This window comes from Salvelinus fontinalis, chromosome 26 (assembly GCF_029448725.1).
Source record: "Salvelinus fontinalis isolate EN_2023a chromosome 26, ASM2944872v1, whole genome shotgun sequence".
Lineage (NCBI taxonomy): Eukaryota > Metazoa > Chordata > Actinopteri > Salmoniformes > Salmonidae > Salvelinus > Salvelinus fontinalis.
Window position 1 is genome coordinate 35,887,701 of NC_074690.1, and position 25,415 is coordinate 35,913,115.

A 25,415-nucleotide genomic window follows, 5' to 3' on the forward strand; every position below is an offset into this window, starting at 1 on the left:
AATGGGATGCATGTGTCTGTATTTGTGTTTTACGGTATTTATGCAGTTGTGACAGATTCCTTCACTTACCCCTGGGTACAGTTCTGGTGGCACAGCTGGCACACCTTCATCTTATCTGCATATTTCCAGATGAAGGTGTTCTTGCCCCCTGCCACCCCTGGCACCCCTCTAGGGCACCCCAGGACACAGTTGTTGCCGTCTTTGAAGTTAGCGCACTGGGTACACTGCTCTTGGCTCTGAAAGAGAGAGAAGAGGATAGCAAGACCTTGTATTACATACACATCTAAAAGAAACAACTGTGAAGAGACATACTATATTTAACAGACACAACTATTGCATAATAATAGCATGCTAGAGAAATACATTGTGCCTACTGTGCTGGGACATGGCATGGATAGACACATAGTATATTAAGCAATAAAGCACAGGGTGGGGTGGTGGTAGGGAAAGGGGGATACCTAGTCAGTTGTGCAATTGAATGCATTCAACTGAAATGTGTGTTCCACATTTAACCCAACCCCTCTGAATCAGAGAGGTCTGGAGGGCTGCCTTAATCGACATCACCATCATCAGCGCCCGGGGAACAGTACGTTAACTAACTTGCTCAGGAGCAGAACCTTGTCAGCTCTGGGATTCGATCCAACAACTTTTCGGTTACTGGCCCAACGCTCCTCCCCGCCAGGCTATCTGCCGCCCCAACGCTCCTCCCCGCCAGGCTATCTGCCGCCCCTATATGGTCAATATACCACGGCTAAGGGCTGTTCTTAAGCACGACGCAACGGAGACGCAACGGAGACGCGGAGTGCCTGGATACAGCCATTAGCCGAGCTTCCCCGGTCAACTGTAAGTGATGTTATTTTGAAATGGAAATATCTAGGAGCAACAACGGCTCAGCCGCGAAGTGGTAGGCCACACAAGCTCACAGAACGGGACCACTGAGTGCATAAGCGCATAGCGCATAAAATTGTCTGTCCTCGGTTGCAACACTCGGTGGTCTCGTTCTGTGAGTTTGTGTGGCCTACCACTTCGCGGCTGAGCTGTTGTTGCTCCTAGACATTTCCACTTCAAAATAACAGCACTTACAGTTAACTATTCCTCTTCAAAATAACAGCACTTACCATGGTCTGGGGCTGTTTCTCATGGTTCGGGCTAGGCCCTGTAGTTCCAGTGAAAGGAAATCTTAACGCTACAACATACAATGACATTCTAAATGATTCTGTGCTTCCAACTTTGTGGCAACAGTTTGGGGAAGGCCCTTTCCTGTTTTAGTATGACAATGCCCCCTGGCACAAAGCGAGGTCCATATAGAAATGGTTTGTCGAGATTGGTGTGGAAGAACTTGACTGGCCTGCACAGAGCCCTGACCTCAATCCCATCAAACATCTTTGGGATGAATTGGAAGGCCAACTGCGTGCCCGACCTCACTAATGCTCTTGTGGCTGAATGGAAGCAAGTCCCTGCAGCAATGTTCCAACATCTAGTGGAAAGCCTTCCCAGAAGAGTGGATGGAGGCTGTTATAGCATCAAAAGGGGGGACCAACTCCATATTGATGCCCATTATTTTGTAATGAGATGTTTCGACAAGCAGGTGTCCACATACCACAACCCCGAGGTGCCATATTGCTATTATAAACTAGTTACCAATGTAATTAGAGCATTAAAAAAAATTGGGGGGTCATACCCGTGGTATACCTGATATACCGCGGCTTTCAGCCAATCAGCATTCACGGCTCGAACCACCCAGTGTAAAATATAGAGACAAATACTTAGACATAGAATAAATATAAGAGACACACATACTGGTCCAGTGCAGGTCTGGGTTCCATTGAGGAGCAGACACTCAGGGTGACATTCCACACACGTCTTATTCACTTCAGTCTCACGTGGCTCCCTGCAGAATGAGGACAAAACGTCAGCATGTAGCATATTTCCACTACCCTGGTTCCAGATCTGTTTGCACTGTCTTGCCAACCTTTATTGTCATTGTCCCATAGGACTTGCTAAGACAGCACAACCAGATCTGGGACCAGGCTACACTTTCTACTCGCTCAACATTGGATTTTAAGTGGTTCCATTTGCAGATGGTTGCATTGATCCCTTTCCTCAAAGCAAGAGAGCAAGGTGACGCTCAATGTTTGACAGAGGAGACTCTAGAAGTTAAATATCTAGGAGTTAAGCGCTCCCATTCCAGCTGAGAGGACTGTCTTCTCATGAATTGGGTTAATTGCCGCCTTACTGCCTTAAGAACTTCTTACATGTACTGCTGACGGCAAGTCTTCTGTCTGATTTTACTGTTTCATTCCATGCAAAACTGCATCTCGCAAAAATACCCATGTTCAATTGATAGCTTGCGTTGCCAATAGTTTTCTTTGCCAAGTGTCCAAAAGGTAATTTCACTCTTCTTCACTGCTTCAGTTTTGCAGAATCAGGTCCCTTTAATTGTATACATGGAGAACAGACAAGGGATCCTCCCTCACCCCTCTAGTAGGTTACAGGAGTCTACACAGCTTCCTGTTCGGCTGTAGTCCTGACAGGCGAAACACATGGTGGGTCCAGGTCCCCAGCAGCCATATCTGGTACACATTGTGTCACATGTGTTGTTCTGCAGCCCTGCAAACACACATGTACAAACACATAGATATCAACACAAAATCATTATTTTAACCAATACATAAAGTATATATAGTATTCAAAATATCCTTTTCCCTTTTCACACAACCCTGTACAAGCAACAAGCTAGCGTTCATTTCCTAGTTCTCCCACACTTTCACAGTTTTATGGCCACAACAATAGAGATTGGCATGGGCCAATATTAAATCTCAGAGCCACATACCTCGATGTGACCTTTGTTTTAGTAAACACAGAACATCATGTTATCACCCTTTTATTATGGGCTCGAGTTGTTTATGTGACATTATGGTGTTGACTGTTGGTGTTTGTTGCGACTGCTCTGTTTGCTGCTGTTCCTTCTTTTTGGTGTTATGTGACCACACACATCAATAAAGATCATCACAAAATAATGACTTTATGATTTACCGCATGCGTCTGCGTGGGCATTGCTCTCCAGCTGTATGGTCTGCCTGTCGGACTTGAACAGCTGCTTCCAGTGGCGTTTCTTGGTGTAGCAGAGGTTGGAGTTCTTGGTGATGACCACGTCTCCATCGCTGATCTCCTTCAGCGAGCGAAGACCCAGGTGGGTGATGGTTAACTGGGTTATGGCCAAGCTCACCGTACCACTTGAGGAGGGAGAGAGAGGAGAGGGGAGTGAGAGGGAGACACTTCATTTTTTTAAAGTTCCAGGTGGCTATTAAGGGCTTGACCAGCTCACTACTGCCACTCTATAATAGATGCGGAGACTGAACAGTGATCTTACTGTTTGGTCCGTCCTCGAATAATCTCCAGGTTTTCAAAGGGACTGAGGGATGTCATGTTCTCTGGCCAGTTCTGAATCAGCAGATAGCCTGGATGTTTGTTTTTTTAGAAAAGAAAAAAAAGACAATTCAAATACATTTGAACGTAAAATAATCAACTGCATGGCTCTTTTGATAACCTTTTAGTATAGTTAATAGACTAGTCTGCACTGCCTCTTACCAGTGATTTCTCTGACCGTCTTGAAAACGTCTAGCTTGGCAGGATCCATCTTTGGTGCTTTGGTAAATGGGTCCCTGGGAATAGCAAGAACTGTGAAATGTATCTGCCATATTCACAAATACAAATACAACACATTATGTGTGGTGTAAAAAACGAGTCAGGTCTTAATTCTATAAATTCTTAACACTTACCCATGGATAGACGTGTAGATAATAGCAATGTTCCCATTGATTTTGGTGCAGTTTTTGAACGTGTCAATGTTGGTGGCATTGATTGACAGAATTTTGTCAAGTTTCCCCATTCCAAGTCCATTGCAAACTGTGAAAATGAGTAATATGTTCATAAAAACAAACGTGGCTTCTAATTTCTTTGCCACACTAAAATGTTTGAGAAATCACAAGCCAGAAAACGAACGCAGTACAGCAGGGTAAAATACATTTGTGTTCAAGAAGTAAAATTAAACTCCAATTCAAGAATTTGAAAATCCTCTATTGGAAATAAAATTGTATTGAACACAACAATGCAGTGCATCTTTACGGAATAACATTCTGGGGTGAACTTTCCATGTTACAGAGAGGCACATTCAGGCAGTGTCATCACCCCCTGCCATGAGGATGTAAAGTAACGGTAGACGTTGTGGCAGTATCAACTGTACCTTTGGGGCACAGTCCATCACACTTCTTGCACTTCCTGACCCCTCCCTCGTCCACTTCATACGTGCCACCACTGCACGTCCGAACGCACGCTCCATGGTCTGTCACCACATAGTTATCTGAGGGGAGAAAAATAGAATATATAACACATCTATGTAATGCATTGTGTACTGTATGGGACAGTATTGGATGCATGCCAGTTTCTGAGAGCTGATTCTAAGAGCCTGGAGAAAGTGGAGGCAGCTGTAGTATTAGCACTCCCTGAACCTAAATCCTTTTCCCCCCTCGTTTATGCAGTTTCTGATTCAACTCAGAGAGACTGGCACAGACTGACTGACTTAGAGTAATACACCGGCCTATAGGCCAGCGTTTTCCAACTCCAGTCCTTGACCCCCCCCCAACAACACACATTTGTGTTGTGGCCCCGGACAAACTTAGCTGATTCTACTTGTCAGCGAATAATCAAGTCCTCAATGAGTTGAATCAGGCGAGTTTAACCGTGGCTACAACAAACATGTGTGCTGTTGGGGGTACTGGTGGACTGGAGTTGGGAAACACTGGCCTAGAGGGATCACCTGGCTCCTCGTTCAGCACACCAGCATACCATATCTGAACGTTACACATCACGGAATGTCAATAAAGACTCATATGTGTTCTCTGTAGTCTCGGTTGAAGCCCCCTCTCTGTGTACAAAGCTTCTAATGAATCCTTATATCCTTTATCATATACAGTAGCCTCATAGAAAAGGTCATAAGGGGACACGGATGGGACATGGGGGTTTGCTTACGAGGGCAGGTCTTGACGCAGGTGGCCCCGAAGTTGTACTTCCCGTCTGGGTTGTTGACTAGTTGGTGAAGGTTGCGGTCGTAGAGCAGGAGGCGCGGACACGAGTCTTTACACGTCCCGTCATCCTGAAAGTCCCGGCAGGCCTACGGCACCAAACAGGGCTATGTTCATTAAGCAACAAACCAAAGACAACAGACAAACAGGAAATGGACTACCTGAACCTGTCCAATAAGAAACGCTTGTTTTCACTTTCCGTTGAAAAATGTTTTAAAATGTTACATGTCCTAATAAATACGGCCCAGCCATCATTGACAGAGCAATAGGACCATAACAGACCCGTATGCACAGATTAGAATACTGCATTGCTATTTCACGGTTCAGCTTAGCCAGAGAGGAATAGGTGACGCCGGCTTAGCTTCCCAGCCGGGGACTAAGCCTGATTCTCAAGGCACTGTCAAAAAGCAGGGTTTAATCAGTAATAGAAAGGGTCACCGGATACAAAAGCAATACAATGTGGTTTTAATCATAAAGTGGATAGAAAACAGTGTTACTGGTGTAAAGTATGTTGGTCATCAGCCAATAAGACAAAAGGAAGCATCATAAGACAGAAATAATGATGTGTAAAATGTGAAATGCAATGTGTGTCTGTTTCCTAACACATTTATTGGGTGAAGAAATAACTACAAAATAAAAAAATATTTTATTTATTTAACCTTTATTTAACTAGGCAAGTCAGTTAAGAACAAATTTTATTTACAAAGATGGCCTAGTATATGTGAGAGATGCCATTCTTGACCTATGACTAGCCAGGGTTTTTTCAGACCACGTGACCTGACCAGGAGGAACTCTGGACCCTACTTAAAGCCTAACTAAAGCACAGAATCGTTCATGGTCACTCCTGTCCCACCCTATGACACCCGTACAATGTGAAGGTGGAATCTGTCTCTCTCTTCCTGGTCAGGTCACTTGACAGTAGCGTGTGAAGTGTGAAGATGGGTAAGGGTTATGGTTAGGGTCTCTCACCAGACAGTCTGTAGGTCTGGGTCAGATACAGTGTGAAGATGGGTTAGGGTTACGGTTAGGGTCTCTCACCAGACAGTCTGTAGGTCTGGGTCAGATACAGTGTGAAGATGGGTTAGGGTTACGGTTAGGGTCTCTCACCAGACAGTCTGTAGGTCTGGGTCCAGTGCAGCCAGCAGCACAGTGTTCGTTGCAGCAGTCGATGGGAGACGGACCCTTACACCTCTTAGAGCACTGCTGAGCACAGTTCAGCTTTGTCACTAGAAGGAAGGAAAACAGCATCAGTAATGTGCAAGTGCCAGTTATGATATCATACAACTAAGCCCTTGTTTTGTCTTACGGTATACCTTTCAACAATATTAGAGCATGGTTTACAGACTTACATGTCTGGCAGTGTTCTGGGCCGGGAGCCCAACATGAACCATTGAAGCATCCAGGATCACATTTTTTACCTACAGAAAATATATCAAAATAATAGTTCAAGAACTCTGCAACTTCAGTGTACTTTAATACTTTATAGTGTACTTCAGTATTTTAATGTTCAATAAAGCAAAGTTGGAGTATTTGATTAGTTGAAAGTTAAACATGACTAAACTGTTGGCTGCGCTGGGTGAATCAGCTTCCTGTTAATATCTAACAACATGAACAAATCTAGCCTCAAGGGTGTATAAAAACATAAAACATTGAATGGGCTTATGGTAGGTGCATTTATGTGACGCATTGTTTAATGTGCTGTAACAGGAGCTCCTTACAGAGACGATTTCTGTTGGGTTCAGGTAACTGCATGTTGGGTTTGCTGTCAATGTCCACGATGTCCAACCACTGGATGGTCTCCACGTTACACAGCTGGTTGCCTGAGAACTTCACTCCTCCTTTCAGGATCTCTGGAAAATGGAGAGAGATGCGTTTATTTTCAGATGGATGTTGAATGTTGATGTGAATTAATCAATGTAATAAAACGGTGTAGATAACCTAGCTCCAGCTCCAAAAGCAACCCTAACCCTAGCTTCATGTCCACATCCTGGTTCAACCTTAACCCTAGCCTCAACCCTAACCCTAGCTCCATGTCTACATCCTGGTTCAACCCTAACCCTAGCCTCAACCCTAACCCTAGCTTCATGTCCACATCCTGGTTCATACCCTAACCCTAGCCTCAACCCTAACCCTAGCTTCGTGTCTACATCCTGGTTCACCCCTAACTCTAGCCTCAACCCTAACCCTAGCTTCGTGTCCACATCCTGGTTCATACCCTAACCCTAGCTTCGTGTCCACATCCTGGTTCATATCCTAACCCTAGCTTCGTGTCCACATCCTGGTTCAACCCTAACCCTAGCTTCGTGTCCACATCCTGGTTCATACCCTAACCCTAGCTTCGTGTCCACATTCTGGTTCACCCCTAACCCTAGCTTCATGTCTACATCCTGGTTCACCCCTAACCCTAGCCTCAACCCTAACCCTAGCTTCGTGTCCACATCCTGGTTCATACCCTAACCCTAGCTTCATGTCTACATCCTGGTTCACCCCTAACCCTAGCCTCAACCCTAACCCTAGCTTCGTGTCCACATCCTGGTTCAACCCTAACCCTAGCTTCATGTCCACATCCTGGTTCAACCCTAACCCTAGCTCCGTGTCCACATCCTGGTTCAAACCTAACCCTAGCTCCATGTCTACATCCTGGTTCACCCCTAACCCTAGCCTCAACCTTAACCCTAGCTTCGTGTCCACATCCTGGTTCACCCCTAACTCTAGCCTCAACCCTAACCCTAGCTTCGTGTCCACATCCTGGTTCATACCCTAACCCTAGCTCCGTGTCCACATCCTGGTTCAAACCTAACCCTAGCTTCATGTTCACATCCTGGTTCAAACATAACCATAGCCTCAATCACAACCCTAACACTCATTATGCGGCTGGGTACAGAGACTGCCTGGACAGAGCAGGGACAGGCCTAGAGACTGACCTGTGAGGCTGGTCAGAGACAGCTCGGTGGTGCCTGCTCCCATTGACTTGTTATGGTTCATCAACACAGCCAGGGCAAAGCCATCGTTGTAGAGAGTGTGGCCTCGGATGATGCGCAGGTTGTCCAGGGGAATCCTGCTGGCTGTGTTGAGGGCGATCAGAACATAGCCACCCACCTCCTGAATGGACTGTGGACAAACAATGAAACATTTGGGTTAGGCCTTGTCTTCACACACTATGCCAGGGGTGAACAACTTCCGACCTAGAGGCTCCAGCTCAGATCCTACTGGTCTTCACCTGTCTATAACCTCATAGCTAGACAAGGTTCACAGGTTACCACCGGTAACCCACTGAACCTAGTCACAAGTATGAGCGCAACCTAAGAGACTATCTCAACTGAAGCTATAAGGCTCTATTGAGGTGTTTTGGACAGCTTACCCGTTGAGATAGCTTTGGACCATGATCGTAGGTTAAAACAAGCTTGTGAGACATTTTTTGTTGTTGCAGCTGTGATGTTTTCATCCAGTAATGCTTTCTCCAAACAAAGGGGTTCCTTACCTGTAGCCTGATCCCAGAACTGTTTGTGCCATCTTGACATCTCCTATGGTCGTTGTTCATAGGAGCTGACAAGACAGCGCAAACAGATCTGGGACCAGGCTAACGTTCATTTTATCTTACCCTGAGGAAAGACAGATCATGGTGGTCTTCCATGTGTGTGACCTCCAGGTTCTCCAGAACAATGGTACAATTGCTGTAGGTCTTGACCATGTTCAAGTAGTGGCCCTCTTTTGACCCCAGAAGGCTGAACCGGTTAGTGATGCCCTGGCATACTGGGGGGGGGGGGGGGGGGGGGGGAGAAGATGATTAGAAATCATCCAGGAAAGTAGAAGACAACACTTGGGTGAAAAGTGATCGTACTTGAATTTCACAATGAACATGGAAAAACTGCTGCCTTGATCCAGACAGGAATATCTTAGCTACCAAGCACCCTTACATGGATAGTGATATTCATCATGCATAGTCACTGTTAAAATGTACACTGGCATACCCAAGAGAACAAAGTCCCCCGGCTCTCTGATTCACTTCTGCCTCTCTTCACACACGTGTGTCAGAGGAGCTTAAGTTGGCTTGTTTCTTTGTTTGTAGGTGTGAGCTGTGCTGTGCACAGTCATACTTTGGTTCATTCAATAGCATTAAATAGTTGAGCTGGATTGAATCGATAATGGGAAATTGATCCCTACGATGCTGGCGCTTACTCATGAGTTGCTGTGTGCTCTGAGCTGGCCGACCATATTTATCTTGGCCCAGACTCTTTCCACTGCTATTCTGGCTAGTTAAAACAAATGCCTTGAGTTTCTGCACCGTGTCAACTCTGTGCAGAAATATTTTGAGTTACTCTTCACAAACAGGCGTTTCATGGGGATTATTATCTATTCCACTCATCTCCCTGTCACAACTAAGAATATTGGCAACATTAAAGGAACGCTATCGGTCCAATTTCCCATTCTCGACCATCTTCTGAAGTTCATGAACCGACAGGTTTTGGAGTTAGATAACAATGCCTTTTTAAAGGTCTTGAACAGTCAAAATCTAGTTTTTAATGAAATTGGTTGATATTTAGATGAAACCAGATCAAAGTATGATGGCAAAAGTATGAAAAATGACTGTTGCTTCTACATTGATGAAGTTTGATCATAAAGTTATTGGTCCCCTCTGTAACTGACAGTTAACCTGTCTGTCAGGGAGCTGGAGGGAGATACACCCTCCTCCATGTCAAACACTTGGATTCAGGAGGCGGGATTACTAACGGAATAGGGTGACATCACCCTAACGCAAATTTTATTAAACCAATGGTAACATGATATTCTCTTACCTAATTTAAATAAGTACTGCCTTGTAACCTACATCGGAGAAGGTGTGTTTGTGGAGGGGCGTGATTTATAGAGCTAGGTAGCTATTTTACTGGTGCCAAAATTTGACTGTAGCGTATCTGTCAGCAAATATAATTAAAAGTTTACACTATTCATCGATGGCAAAGATATTTACATGTTTCCCCTTTCATCTGTGTCTGGTGTTAGCTCGTTACTGGCTAGCTAGGTCTTCAGCCAGCATGGAACAAAAAGGGGGAAAGGTCATTCAAAACGCAGACACAGTTGTCAGGTTAACACATCTCTAAGTGCAGCTGTGAACCATATCACAAGAGACATGACAAACGGGAGATGTATATATACAGTTGAAGTCGGAATTTTACATGCACTTCGGTTGGAGTCATTAAAACTTGTTTTCAACCACTCCACAAATTTCTTGTTAACAAACTATAGTTTTGCCAAGTCGGTTAGGACATATACTTTGTCCTAACCGACTAAACAACAATTGTTTACAGACAGATTATTTCACTTATAATTAACTGTATCACAATTCCAGTGGGTCAGAAGTTTACATACACTAAGTTGACTGCCTTTAAACAGGCTTGAAAAATTCCAGAAAATGATGCCATGGCTTCAGAAACTTCTGATAGACTAATTAACATAATCTGAGTCAGTTGGAGGTGTACCTGTGGATGTATTTCAAGGCCTACCTTCAAACTCAGTTCCTCTTTGCTTGACATCATGGGAAAATCAAAAGAAATCAGCCAAGATCTCAGTAAAAAATTGTAGAACTCCACAAGTCTGGTTCATCCTTTGGAGCAATTTCCAAATGCCTGAAGGTACCACGTTCATCTGTACAAACAATAGTACGCAAGAATAAACACCATGGACCCACGCAGCCGTCATACCGCTCAGGAAAGAGACAGGTTCTGTCTCCTAGAGATGAACGTACTTTGGTGCGAAAAGTGCTAATCAATCCCAGAACAACAGCAAAGGATCTTGTGAAGATTATGGAGGAAACAGGTACAAAAGTATCTATATCCACAGTAAAACGAGTCCTATGTCAACATAACCTGAAAGGACGCTCAGCAAGGAAGAAGCCACTGCTCCAAAACCGCCATAAAAAAGCCAGACTACGGTTTGCAACTGCACATGGGGCCAAAGATTGTACTTTTTGGAGAAATGTCCTCTGATCTGATGAAACAAAAATAGAACTGTTTGGCCATAATGACCATCGTTATGTTTGGAGGAAAAAGGGGGATGCTCGCAAGCCGAAGAACACCATCCCAACCGTGAAGCACGGGGGTGGCAGCATCATGTTGTGAGGGTGCTTTGCTGCAGGAATGACTGGTGCACTTCACAAAATAGATGGCATCATGAGGTAGGAAAATTATGTGGATATATTGAAGAAACATCTCAAGACATCAGTCAGGAAGTTAAAACTTGGTCGCAAATGTAGAATGACCCCAAGCCTACTTCCAAATTTGTGGCAAAATGGCTTAAGGACAACAAAGTCAAGGTATTGGAGTGGCACTTCACAAAGCCCTGACCTCAATCTCATAGAAAATGTGTGGGCAGAACTGAAAAAGTGTGTGCGAGCAAGGAGGCCTACAAACCTGACTCAGTTACACCAGCTCTGTCAGGAGGAACGGGCCAAAATTCACCCAACTGATTGTGGGAAGCTTGTGGAAGGCTACCCAAAACGTTTGACCCAAGTTAAACAATTTAAAGGCAATGCTACCAAATACTAATTGAGTGTATGTAAACGTATGACCCACTGGGAATGTGATGAAAGAAATAAAAGCTGAAATAAATCATTCTCTCTACTATTATTCTGACATTTCACATTCTTAAAATAAAGTGGTGATCCTAACTGACCTAAGACAGGATTTTTTACTAGGATTAAATGTCAGGAATTGTGAAAAACTGAGTTTAAATGTATTTGGCGAAGGTTTATGTAAACCTCAGACTTCAACCGTATATAAAAAAATACATAATTGATGCAATTTCAATGTTGTTTGAGTTGCTTTGTGTTTCAACAAATTTGATTGAGATGATTTTACTGCAATTCTGCATCCAAGTTTTTTGACATAGGTGTTTCAAAGACCTTTCAGTCAAGGCCAGCTCATGAATATAAACTTCCCGTCCGCTCAGCTTGTCTTTTCAAAATTCATTGGTTGTTAGCCATGCGAGAATAAGTTTTGTTTTATAGCATTTCTATATCCCCCCCCCCCAAAAAAATATAATGGGTGATATTTTAGTCACTCAAAAGCTTATTTTCAGGACCTTAAGACATTTGTGGAAATTAAAACTGGAGCTATATTGGAATACAACTCCCATTCTTGGCACAATTAAAAAAATGTCTCAGGCTCTTCCAAGTGCTGATAACGTGTATGTACACACAGGCTCTAGCACCAACAATAGAGCCATTGAGCGAGCCAGGACAACAAACGCCTAAGATAAAAGGCTGATAATGCTGTAATCTACTCTTACATAACCCGTGTTCGGATAAGCCAAGGCAAGGAGGCAGTATTAGAGATAGGTATGCAGAGGAAGACAAGAGGATCCTTTACATAGTAGTAGAGACTGACTGAGGAGACTGTGGGTCTGGAGGAAACAGGTCACCTTACTGACTTCCTGTTCCTTCTGACTGTCTGTCCCTTGAGCTGGTCTGACAGGCTGTTGAGACTGAAACTGTGAATCAGGGGCACATTTGATTTTATTTAACCTTTATTTAACTAGGCAAGTCAGTTAAGAACAAATTCTATTTACAATGACGGCCTACCGGGCAACAGTCGTTTAACTGCCTTGTTCAGGGGCAGAACGACAGATTTTTACCTTGTCAGCTTGGTGATTCGATCCAGATGAGGAAAGATGCGTGGTTTCCCAAGCACCATCCCACACTAAAGACCACAAGTGATCAACTATAGACGACTGTACAGTACAGAGTTAAATGTGGAATAAAATACCATTTGAACAAACAGAGTAGCCTGGGCTCGAACCAGGGACCCTCTGCACCACAACACGTCACACTCAATAAGCAGCATTCTAACCAATCGCTCAAACAAAACTATGGTCGTGGTTGAGCAAGAGCGACACTACTTTACATTCTGGTAAATGTGTCCCTGGAGTCAGAGTAAGAGCTTTGGGACAAACAGGGAATTTATCTTCCTCAAATTCAAGTCAGTAGCTAGGTTTCCATCCAATTGGCGACAGATTGTCCTGCGAAGATTCTAGAATCCGCAAAAAGATCCCACCTTCTCTAGCGTATTTTGTTTTGTCGACATTTGGAAAGTTTACATCAGGCCTGTCATGACATTTTCTTATCAGACATGTTCTTTACTCGCATTAAATGGTTGGATGGAAACCTGGCTACTGTCTGTTGTTGTAGTGTTCCTAGGTATACATTCCTAAACATGCCTGGTCCTGACAGCAAAGTCAGAACACACACGCATTCAAGCGGCAGCCTCAGCATAAGACACACCTTAATAACACAACACTATGCTCTCGTACACTGGCCTTTTCATTTCCAAGAATGGAGGAAATAAACATATCATTAATAAGGAGTATTATTCTAACAAAGCTTGTCCTCTTGAAATAATAACATATGGAACTTCGTAATGGAACTGGCAACACAAATGTCAAAGCAATATCTTACTCTATTTATTTACTCCTTCCATGGTACACTTCACTTGTTTGTTATTACTAGCTCTTGTGATCAGTTGACATGGGCTAGCCTGGTCCCAGATCTGTTTGTGCTGTCTTGCCAATTCAATTTATCTGGTCATTGTCTCGCCGGAAACATAGGAGCTGCCAATATAGCACAAACAGATCTGGGACCAGGCTAGCGATGGGGCCAATCAGAGAGAGAGTATAGGACCTTGAACAGCTGTGTTCCTCGGTGAAGCCCTTACGTTCTAGTCCTCATTAACAGGTCCCTGAGGGGACACCCTGACATGAACCCTTATCATCCACTGCACTGGCCTAAGGGTGTGTCCCAAATGGCACCCTATTCCATTTACAGTGCACTGCTCTGGTCCAAAGTGGTGCACCACACAGGGACCAGGGTGCTATTTGGGACGCAGCCTAACACCCTAACTCTGTGGCAACAGAGGCAGACCCAAACCCCCTAACGCCTAGCAACAGAGGCAGACTTAGGATGCTACTGTAGAAAGCTGCCTCTTTTGTTTTAATTAGGAGGCATGACGTGAGATTTAATAAACGTAATTAACTCAATTATGACTGACAGAAAGGCAGAAGAGGAATAAACCAAAAACATCACAACATGTCTTTATACAGTATACAGTAGTAAGAGGCAATGCATTAAAGTATTAACAATCATTTGACGTCACAGATAGATCATCATAGGGAGTGATGGGATATTATCACTGTTGTGTGCCATAAGCATCACTTACAATATCAAACCACACGCTCGGCTACAATCAGGCCTAAAACCTGACCATGTGTCTCGTCACCGTTGCCCTTCTCTCATTGAGAGGTTTTCCCTCTTTTAAATTTTTCTTTTCTTTTGAGTTATTTGACTGTACGTTTGTTTATGTGTAACTCTGTGTTGTTGTTTTTGTCACACTGCTTTGCTTTATCTTGGCCAGGTCGCAGTTGTAAATGTGAACTTGTTCTCAACTAGCCTGGTTAGATAAAGGTGAAAAAAAGAAACAAATAAAAATCTTCTTATATGTCAGTGGTATATTCAGTCTGAAGAAAAAGTGTGTGTGTGTGTGTGTGTGCACGTGTGTATAAGCCATGGTAAACATTGCACCGTATTTGCCTACTGATTTCATCAATAGTTTTATGGCAGACCCAGGCGGTGCTCTAAACGACCTGACATTACACCACCATAAAACGACTTACTGCGTACGCCACGACAAGTAGAAACCAAAAATAAAGTGCGTCATTTCAGATGCAGCCTTGAGCGGTTAGAATAACACTACGCTCGTGATTAAGAGAGAATCATGGATTTATAACGAATACCAGATGACTAGTTGAAATTGAAAACAAACTTTGGTGCAAATGATGCAATCATCTGTCTCTACATGGATCTGAGAACTATTCAAATATTTTGGCCCTCGTTAGATATCATTCTATTACAATCCTTCATGAGACCTGAATGTGGAAATACTACATCAAAAACCCAAAAGTAGCTAAACTGTACCGGATGCGCCATTTATTCCGTCACACCTGATGCACGTTTGACTCATTGAGAATGACAGTACCGTCACTTTACATAAGATGCAGAGGGAGTGGTGTCTGATTAAGTCAATGGGATGAGTGAGGAGGTAGTTTGTGATATTGTTAAAACGCTTCGCTGATTGCTTCACTTCCTTTCCGCCCAGCTGCGGTGACGTCGCTTACGATGCCAGGAGCCCAGGAGGAGCAGGCAGGGAGTGGCGGCTCTGGCAAGTCTCCAGAACCTCTACCTCTTTGTGTGTGTTATGTAATCAGGTAAACCACTTCCTGTTTGAGAGGCTCAGTTGTACAGAACATGCCCTGGATCGCCTTGTGCTGCAGCACTAACAACGCACGCACGCACACATGCACCCACACACACACACACACACACACACACACACACACACACACGCACGCACACACGCACACACGCACACACGCACCCACACACACACACACACACACACACACACACACACACACACACACACACACACACACACACACACACACACACACACACACACACACACACACACACACACACACACACACACACACACACACACACACACACATCTGCCTTTTGATGTTTTCTTGCTGGACTAGTGTTAGAGCTCAAGGTTGTGAAAGCAGATTTCTGTTTCTGGAGGCTATCAGATCTTTAAACTGCAGGAAGTGTAATGAGGCAACCACTTCATCTCCACAAGTTGGGTTTATTACAGCCGTAACATTGTATTGTTCTAAAAGGTTGTGACTAAAAGAGTGATTGCAAGGAACCACAGTTGGTCTATTACCCTGTGCGGAATTTGGCCAAGTTGAATTCTGTATCAACAATTGTCTCTAATTTCACAAAAGCAAAACGGTAAACAATATTCATATGCCAACTGGGTTGTACTAATGTATCTATAGCCTCTCTTCAGTAAAGGGAATGATGATTGACAGCCAGTTCTACTGGGAGAAACAGAAATGATCCAACACCTTGTTTCCTTCCCCTCCTTCACTACCTGCAATTCAATTACACTGCCACCAGAGTCTGAGAATTACACTAGTGAAATTTGACTCAGAATTAATGAGGAAGTGGCTATGTTCATTGATATTCTTGTTTATTCCTCCCCTCGAAGAAAGAATCACAGCAGAGTAGCCCAACCGCCAGTGTTATCCTCTCTTGAATACAAATCAATACAAACACTCATTTCCTTAGTAAGACTTAGGCTACATTTCTAATCATGCAGAATGATCGTAACATCAATATAACATTAAATACATGTAATAAATTGTACGAGTCAGAACAGTTTAATAAGAAGAATCATCTATCTCCTATTCAGCAATCTATCTCCTAAACGCAACGACACCACGCTTCTGAATGGAAAAACAGATGCATTGTGTAGCAGTTTCTTCTGCTTTCCTTGGATGCAGTACAAAGTATAGGCTCCTCGGGGGTGCAGTGGACTGCCTCAAGTTTCCATCCACACCCCCAGATTTGACGGGAGCATAATCTCAAAGGCCCACTATCTGAGGGAGGAAAATAAAGCACTTCCCCCATACTTCCTGTGGATTGAGCACAAACTTCCTCCTCCCTCCTCCTCTACTCCTTTCTGATTGGCTGATGTTGACGAGGGGGTGAGGGATCAAGTCCCGATTTCGCAATATGATTCAAAATTAATACTAATGCAGTTAACATACACAGGTACATAATCGTAATAGGAAACCTTCATTCTGAGAAGTAACCTGTTTAGGCCTACCGTGCAAGAATAGGCCCACAGACTTGCAATTAAAGAAACCCGTCCTAATATCCTGCTCTTTGTACTGTGAGGCCAGGGGAAGACTTCATCTTCCTCTGCGTGGGAGATGCATGTAGCATCAATCCCTTTGAGAAAACAACTCAGGGCGTCTCAGAAGAAAAAGGGTCCACAATGGGAGTGGAGGGTGGCGGATACCCCCCCCCCCCCCCGTACCCCTCAGGGTTGCAGAGAGGACAAAACACTAACCCAGCTTTGGAGCACAAGGAGCACAGGGCAAGCAAACACCAGTGGATGCTGTGAATGACCGATGATCCCTTCTAACTGTGTTCACTTTAATTTACGTGAATCTATTGGGAGAGCAGATTGAGCCCTCTGTAAGCTCAACACAACTCAATGACTTCTCACTGGAAGAGCTCTTACAGTTTGAGCTGAAAGTAAACGGCTTTGAAAATGTAGTCTTTCGGAGCGGTTTGGTCCTTTAGAACTCTGAGGGAAAAGAGACCAAATAAAGGCCAAAAGGCTAATATTTACCCCAGTTAGAGAGTGTTCCTGTACAAACACATAGTGTTCTCTAGCAGTCACTGAGACACTCCAGATATCTGCAGCAGAAGGGTCAGTCGTATGTTTACTCTGTGACCCTGTGGTGGAATGCTGGAATAGGCCCAGTCACTCTGCACTGTTGCACAGGACACACACCGTTTCGTGTAAATCGCAACAATAACTAAGAAGGGGGGAGAAGTTCATAGGAACACTTCAAATTTGGTTTGAGAAACGAAGGCGTTTATACAAAAAAATACCAAAAAAATGACATCCCAAATATTTGGAATAAGCAAAGGCTTTGATTTCTGGTTAAACAGATGGAAAAGGGATCTAGCGAATACATCTAGCAGAAAAAGGCATAAGGTATGAGCAATACATGACACACATACACAGTCATGTTGAAGTAATGACTAATATCAACGTTTAGATTTAGTTTTGCAGAAATTGTGCCTTCTATACGTTTAAGAAACATTTCCTAGTCTTGATATTTTCAATAGTGAAAGTTCACAAGTAAAGTGAAAGTAACAAGTAAATATGAGGACCTCTGTGTCCTCATTTGTAGCTATGGCCCTAAGTCGCTCTGGATAAGAGCGTCTGCTAAATGACTTAAATGTAAATGTAAATGTAGAGCACACTAGAGTAGAGTACAGTATAATTTACTGTACTGTACTCTACTCTGCTGTGCTGTATAGGGGTGTGAACGTTTAAACGTTAAAACCTTTTAATGAAGTTGGGATCCTTAACCTAGGACAAACCGGGACTTAGACAAAACCTCCAGGGGGACATGACACAACGTCCCAAGAACGTCCTAAAAATGTCTTTGGGACGTCCCTGGGACAAACTAGAAAAAGGTTCCCCAGAGAACGGTCCCTTGGGACATCACACAACGTCTTAAGAACTAGTAAAATGACATTCCTGAGAACGTCCTAAAAAGGCCCTGACATGGTCCTCAATGACGTCCTGGGAACTTACAGGGAACTAGACAAAGGTCCCCCAGAGAACGTTCCCTTGGGACCGTCACGCAACGTTCTCAGAACGTCAAAGGGATAACGTCTCGCCGAAACTCTTAAGGGTGCTAATGGGAACGTCGCCGAATCTCCTCAGGACATCCCTATTTGCTGGGATGTAGGCTTGGCATACACAGAGCTGCTGTCCGATACTGACATTGATACAAGAAGCTCTTTTCATGACATTCAAGTCAGTGATCCCTTGAATTGACACAGTGATCCCTGGTCACACAACAGACTCTTCATTCATTTACTTGAACTATCAATGGTGCATTCACTGCTCTTAATGATGCGCTTTTGTGGCCACAGAAAGAGAGATTATAGATGTGCAAATAACCAAGTAAAATAATCAATTTATTTTAGCTTGCCAGTGACCATAGATATCTACACCAGTATCACTTCCCGCAGCTGTCCCATATAGAAGACCATAATTCAATCTGGGCTTTAATAATCATTAGACACCCAGGTCATAAACATACTTGGCACCATTTGTATGTGCTATCCATTGCTCTGTTTTTAAATAACACTGCATCCCACCAGTCACCCAACACTCAAAACTCTAACCCTTTTAAAATCCACGAATCTATCCACCAGCCTCCTTAAACGTTCAACAGTCTGCCCACTTCCTCCTTTCCTTCTTTCACTCCAGACATTCTCCCCATTGTCCCCTTTTAGGCTCAAGACATTCTACCCCGTCTCCCCCTCCTCTCCCAGTGTCTCCCCCCTTCCACTGCAAACACTATCCTCCTCTTTAACAATCCCACAGGAAGTCAGAGAGAGGAAGACTGGAGAGAGAGAGAGTGGGCGGGAGAGAGGCCGGCAAGACAAACTCACTGCTGCCTGCTAACTCACTGACGCACGCACACCACTTACACACACACACACACACACACTTTTGTATTGCTATTCTTGTTGGGACCAAAGAATTGTGGGGACCAAAATCCTATTTTCCCTAACCCCTAACCCTAAATCTAACTCTAACCTTAACCCTTAACCTAACCATAACTCTAACCTTAACCCCAAAACCCTAACCCTAAACCTAACCCCTAAGCCTAAATAAAAAAATGTAAAAACATTTGTGGGGACAAGCAAAGTGGCCCCACTTGTCCAAATGTTCCTTTATCCTGTGAGGGCTATCCACAAGTACTAGAAGGTTGTGGAGGCATTTCCCATTTCCTTTACCAATGCTCTTTAGAGAACCATGCCTGGAAAAGGGGGGGGGGGGGGGGGGGAACCACAGGCAGAAAAACCCACACATTTCACACATCATTCCAGCAAGAAAAAGCAGCTGTAATTCGGGAATGCCCTATTGGCTTGGTTTCAGCAGAATTCCCAAAGCCATCCGGGGTCCGAGTGGAGCCAAGCAGAGCAGCACGCAGCACAGATAAGGAAGGCTGAGCTCTCTGTCCTAAACGGCATCTAAGGGCACAGGAGATAAAGACACTGGTTGCCTCTGATCAACCCCACACTGAAAGCTACAGTTAAGTCATGGTAGTCAGGGGTAGTGAGTTAACCTGATCTTTCTCAACTTTTAAATGGGACAGATTGAAAACAGTTCATACTAGGGAAGCGTGAAGGGGATATCAGGGATCAAACTGAATTTCTCCTAGTACTGTTCCTATGTGATTCCAACCACTTGTGCCAACTCAGCTACTGCCTTAGTCACATCCCTATTAACTAACTCCATAGCCTCTTCCTCTCTGGACCCATAAAAAGGCATACATACTTTAAAAGAGGCTGAGGTTTTAGTCCGTGAGCGGCATTGTGTTGCTCAGCTCTTACTCACCGCCACTTTCACCCCCTGGTCTACGCATTAAGCAAACTGAGACTGGAGGCCTTTACTATAGCCTCCTAGTGATGAATAGTTTCCTCCTCATTCAGTCACACACACACACAGTCCTGTACAGCTAACCTCGTGGGGACACACAATTCAATCCCATTCAAATTCCTATTTTCCCTAACCCCTAACCATTAACCTAACCCTAACCTTAACCCTAACCCCAAAACCTAACCTTAACCCTAACCCTAGCTCCTAACCTTAACCCTAAAACCAATCCTAGCTCCTAACCCTGAACCTTAACGTAATTCTAACCCTAACACTAATTATAACCTTAACCTTAAACCCCCTAGAAATAGCATTTGACCTCGTGGGGACTAACAAAATGTCCCCAGTTGGTCAGATTTTTGTTTGTTTACTATTCATGTGGACACACACGCGTGCGCACACACACACACACACGCACGCACACACACACACACTGAGGGTAGCTAGCTACTAGCTAAGTGATTCAACAGAGGCCCAACTTTGCGATCCTTCCGGGAACGCCTTCGCAGAGCAGACTCGACTTCTATAATTATTCTCGATTTATAAAAGGCAAAACCTAGATTCGAGCCAATGTCTTAAGTAGCTGAACATGTCGTTACTTCAACCTTGTGAGTGACAGACTAACACATTTTAATTTTCGTTCAAAATAACTTGATTTTTGATTTGATTTGACGGCATGCATATGCACAGTTCGGCGCGACATGACCATTAGACCTAACGACGTGTTTCTGCGCACGAGTTTAGCTAGCTAACGTCGTCATGACATCGCCTACAAGTGTGATCGGGAATTTCCTTTGGATAAGCAGTTTCTTGGCCTCGTCACACTAAACGGTCTTAGATTGCGTAGTTGTCTAAGGAGCCCTCTGAATTAACGACACTACGAAAGGGGGATTTGGTTACATTGTGTCTTATATTGGCCCAAAGTGTGACCAATTCCATTTTCACCGTGAAGCTCAACAGAATTTAGTTATGACTTGGAGATGACACATCAAACTGAAATGCCTAAAATGTGAAAGACGTGCCAAGCGCTGGAGCTTGGGGTATAACGACAAGTATTCAGCTCGGTAATAATGTTCAGAGTATTGAGAAAACAATCCCCTTATCTGGAAATTGTGCAAACAATATGATTTGGAACCCGGCATTAAAACGCTGTAACACTTCCCTTGTCTGAAAAATCTCACACAGAGACAGAGGCTCATACGGCTTCTAATGTTAGATTTGGGGTGTGTGATTGAAATCCCCCTTGTTTTGTGTGACAAAAAGACATATCACACATGGTTGGTAACGGAAGCCAAAACAATGACTTGTTTCTTTAAGCTAGTTGTTTGAAGTGATCATGGTTGCAGTGTGGAGCGGGGGACAGTTGTTTTAAGGCCGCCCCCTCATCTCCCCGGATACAAAGCAGTGCTGTTGGCAGGGACCACAGGACCTCAGTGCTGAGCGCTGGCTGTTTTGCGTCACTCATCAAAGGGTCTGGGTCTTGGCGGACAGCGAATCGTTCCCCTATCAGGGTGTAATGCACTCACTTCTGAGCCCTAGGGCCCTTGCTCAGAGTCAGTATGTGTGAGACACACTCTATACTACATACACACAGACCAGGAGTGGGTAGCTAGGGACAAGATACACTGCATGACCAAAAGTATGTGGACACCTGCTCGTCGAACATCTCATTCCAAAATCATGGACATTAATATGGAGTTGGTCCCCCCTTTTGCTGCTATAACAGCCTCCACTCTTCTGGAAGGCTTTCCACTAGATGTTGGAACATTGCTGCGGGGACTTCCATTCCACATGAGCCACATGAGCATTAGTGAGGTCGGGCACTGATGTTGGTTGATTAGGCCTGGCTCGTAGTCGGCGTTCCAATTCATCCTGAAGGTTTTTGATGGAGTTGAGGTCAGGGCTCTGTGTAGGCCAGTCAAGTTCTTCCACACTGATCTCGACAAACCATTTCTGTATGGACCTTGCTTTGTGCATGGGGACATTGTCATGCTGAAACAGGAAAGGGCCTTCCCCAAAAGTTGGATGCACAGAATCGTCTAGAATGTCATTGTATGCTGTAGTGTTAAGATGTCCCTTCCCTGGAACAAAGCGGCCTAGCCCGAACCATGGAAAACAGCCCCAGACCATTATTCCTCCTCCACCAAACTTTACAGTTGGCACTATGCATTCGGGCAGGTAGTGTTCTCCTGACGTCTGCCAAACCCAGATTAGTCCGTCGGACTGCCAGATGGTGAAGCTTTACACCACTCCAGGCAACGCTTGGAATTGAACATGGTGATCTTAGGCTTGTGTGCGGCTGCTCGGTCATGTAAACCAATTTCATTAAGTTACCGACGAACAGTTATTGTGCTGACGTTGCTTCCAGAGGCAGTTTGGAACTTGGTAGTGAGTGTTGCAACCGAGGACAGACAATTTTTACACGCTAAGCACTTCAGCACTCGGTCCAGTTCTGTGAGCTTGTGTGGCCTACCACTTCGCAGCTGAGCCATTGTTGCTCCTAGACCTTTCCATTTCTCTAGCAGGGCAGAAATGTAAAGAACTGACTTGTTGGAAAGGTGGCATCCTATGACGGTGCCGCGTTGAACGTCACGGAGCTCTTCAGTAAGGCCATTCTACTGCCAATGTTTGTCTATGGGGATTGCATGGCTGTGTGCTCGATTTTATATACCTGTCAGCAACGGGTGTGGCTGAGATAGCCGAATCCACTATTTTGAAGTGGTGTCCACATACTTTTGTATATATAGTGTATGAGGAACATGGACGGTCCTACAATTGTTTGGCTAAAACAGCTATCACACAGTCCAACCAATGGCATCACAGCATTCTTATTGAGAGACGTGAGCTTTGGATCAAACTCCTCTCAGCAGATGCAATGACGTTTCCTGTAAAAAATGTTGTATGTCTAACTTTCCATGGCGTTTTCAGTTGTAGGTACTGTAGGTGCCAAAAAAACAGAACTAGGGGTAATTTGTCCTGGGAAAACTTCACATCCTTTAGCTAAATACCTGAGATCTAAAGACGACAACCAACCTTACTGTCTGCCTCAGACAGACAAAACAGTTGAAAACAAAACGGGGGAAAATGACCCATATACAATGACCCAACGGAGTGTTCCCCCTTCACTGCCAATGGCGATAGCTGCTTGACATTCTTCGCATACCTCATGCTTGACTATTTGAAAGTAATCTAACTTGCTTGTGTTGCTCTTAAACGTATTCTGATGTTTGGGGCAATATTCTGCACGGGCGATTATTACTGTGTATGCCATGCCCACCGTGGATTATACTTTGATAATACCCAGACAAGTGAATCTATTTGAACAATTCTGACTCGCTTCCTCTACCATAATCAGCTCAGAAGGGAAGGTTGATAATATAGTGAATACAGGTCTACTGGGCTAATCCTATTGGAACCAGTCCAACTTTGCACTCTAAGGTATTTATATCATGGAAACCTCCATAAGTCTCCATTTGTTCCCGAGAACAAATCATTTATTTCCAATAATATTTCAACCGTCTGCTCTAGATTAGGCAACTCATGATGCTATAATGACATGCAATATATGGGGATATTATGAAATACCTGCCCTAATATGGTAATGTCAACCAGGTCTCTTTTGACAGAGATTTTATCTCAACAAGACTAACCTCTATAAATAAACAGGTTGAACGTAAGGTAACATAGTACAGTCTCTGTGGACAAGGAATGAGAACATCAATCATGCCCTGTTCTACAGATGGGAAACTTTTTTGCAGCCTTCTGGCTCCCATTATGACAACATGTGGCCATTAAGTTGTTTCGCCTTTAAAAAAAGACTGTCTCCCACCAGGAAATACATTTTAAGTGCAATGAGGCATCAGTTGGTTGAACCGACAAGCCCAGACAGTTACAAAGGTGAGAGATGGGCCATCACGCTCACGCAGAACAGTGATCAATATCTTAAACATCGAGTTGAATAAACAAATGACTTATTGATAGGGTATGGGATGCCAACTCGATATTGACACTAAATGTCAAGAAGAGTCACAGCCCCGCTGACCAGTATCTCAAGTTAATCAAACGACATACAAAATCACAGATAATCTCTATGCTATTGATAGTGAGTGATGATACCCACTAGATATCAACAAGCAGCTCCTCCCTGCAGTAAAGAACTGTGGATGATAGAACATTGTTTCAGAGCTGAGATTTGTCTGAGCTCGCAAAGGCTGTACTGGAGGGTGAGACACACTGCCCGGCCTGGCTATGACATGCTGCCTGCTGCCCTATCATCATGTCTATACCTCATACAGGGATAAGCCTATGCCATCATTTCCTCCCCGGTAACATACAGTAGGTACTAATATAGACATTTGTGAACAGAAGGTTTACCAATTCCCTCCAACTTCTTCAGTACTCGTATTGTAGTTTTATCACGTGCCTGCACAGTAGTTAGCTTACGCTAACTAAATAATATGTTAACACAAATCTTTAATGACTAAATGTGAAGTTGGACCAGTTGCTTTATGCCTACATTTTTTTAACAGAAAGTTACATCAGTTCAATTCAGGATATTCCGGCCTTATTATCTGAAACATTGACCCATCTAAGGGCATTCTCTCGTGCCAATAAATATCAGCCAAGGAACTGGCCTTTCTCCCAGTGTTGACAAAGGGTTAAATAACAATGTGTCTAAAAGTCATGTCTGCACAGCCCATTAACACCCCAGAAAACAGATAAGCCAGTGTCACAGCAGACGCCAAAGCCCTGGAGAAAGAACCTTTTGTCCAACCTGGTTGTGGTTTCCACGGAGATGGGGCTATACATTCAGGTTTGGTCTGTTTGGATCAGTGGCTGAATGCACGTGCATTCAGCTTTCTCTTTCATCCCCCTTCTTCTCTCTCTCCCTCTGTTTCTGTCTCTCTGAGTCGGCGCTCGCTCGGCTCACACTATTTCCCTAATCTTCTCTCTCTCCCTTTTTCTCCCTTTTCTGTTTTCTCTTCTCTCTCAAATTCAGATTCAGATTGATTTATTGGCATGAAGTACAGTTTGTAGATATTGCCAAAGCAGTATACTGGTACAGCATTTCAGTAAATACAGTATAATGCAATGACGATAATGAAATACAGTTCAATTCAGTAGTAATAATAATAGTACATACTGTATAATCATGCATACAGGTACAACAGTACTGCTGTTGTATTGTGTAATCTTCAGTCAATACATTTCATTAAATAAAAATAAGATTATAAAA

General features: G+C 43.9%; 1 protein-coding gene across 2 annotated transcripts in view; it reads right to left on the reverse strand.

The window, feature by feature from the left end:
* The window catches only part of LOC129824193 (epidermal growth factor receptor-like), a 74,980-nt gene that overhangs the window by 10,596 nt on the left and 38,969 nt on the right, over positions 1-25,415 (reverse strand). For both annotated transcript variants that reach the window (XM_055883644.1, XM_055883643.1), the window contains exons 2-15: positions 8,686-8,837; positions 8,009-8,195; positions 6,803-6,934; positions 6,434-6,502; positions 6,192-6,310; positions 5,032-5,173; positions 4,247-4,363; positions 3,783-3,909; positions 3,592-3,665; positions 3,374-3,461; positions 3,037-3,236; positions 2,478-2,610; positions 1,801-1,891; positions 70-236 (exon numbers count right to left, since the gene is read on the reverse strand). In XM_055883644.1, the coding sequence (XP_055739619.1) occupies positions 70-236; positions 1,801-1,891; positions 2,478-2,610; positions 3,037-3,236; positions 3,374-3,461; positions 3,592-3,665; positions 3,783-3,909; positions 4,247-4,363; positions 5,032-5,173; positions 6,192-6,310; positions 6,434-6,502; positions 6,803-6,934; positions 8,009-8,195; positions 8,686-8,837 (1,798 nt within the window). The remainder of the gene's footprint in view (positions 1-69; positions 237-1,800; positions 1,892-2,477; positions 2,611-3,036; positions 3,237-3,373; positions 3,462-3,591; positions 3,666-3,782; positions 3,910-4,246; positions 4,364-5,031; positions 5,174-6,191; positions 6,311-6,433; positions 6,503-6,802; positions 6,935-8,008; positions 8,196-8,685; positions 8,838-25,415) is intronic.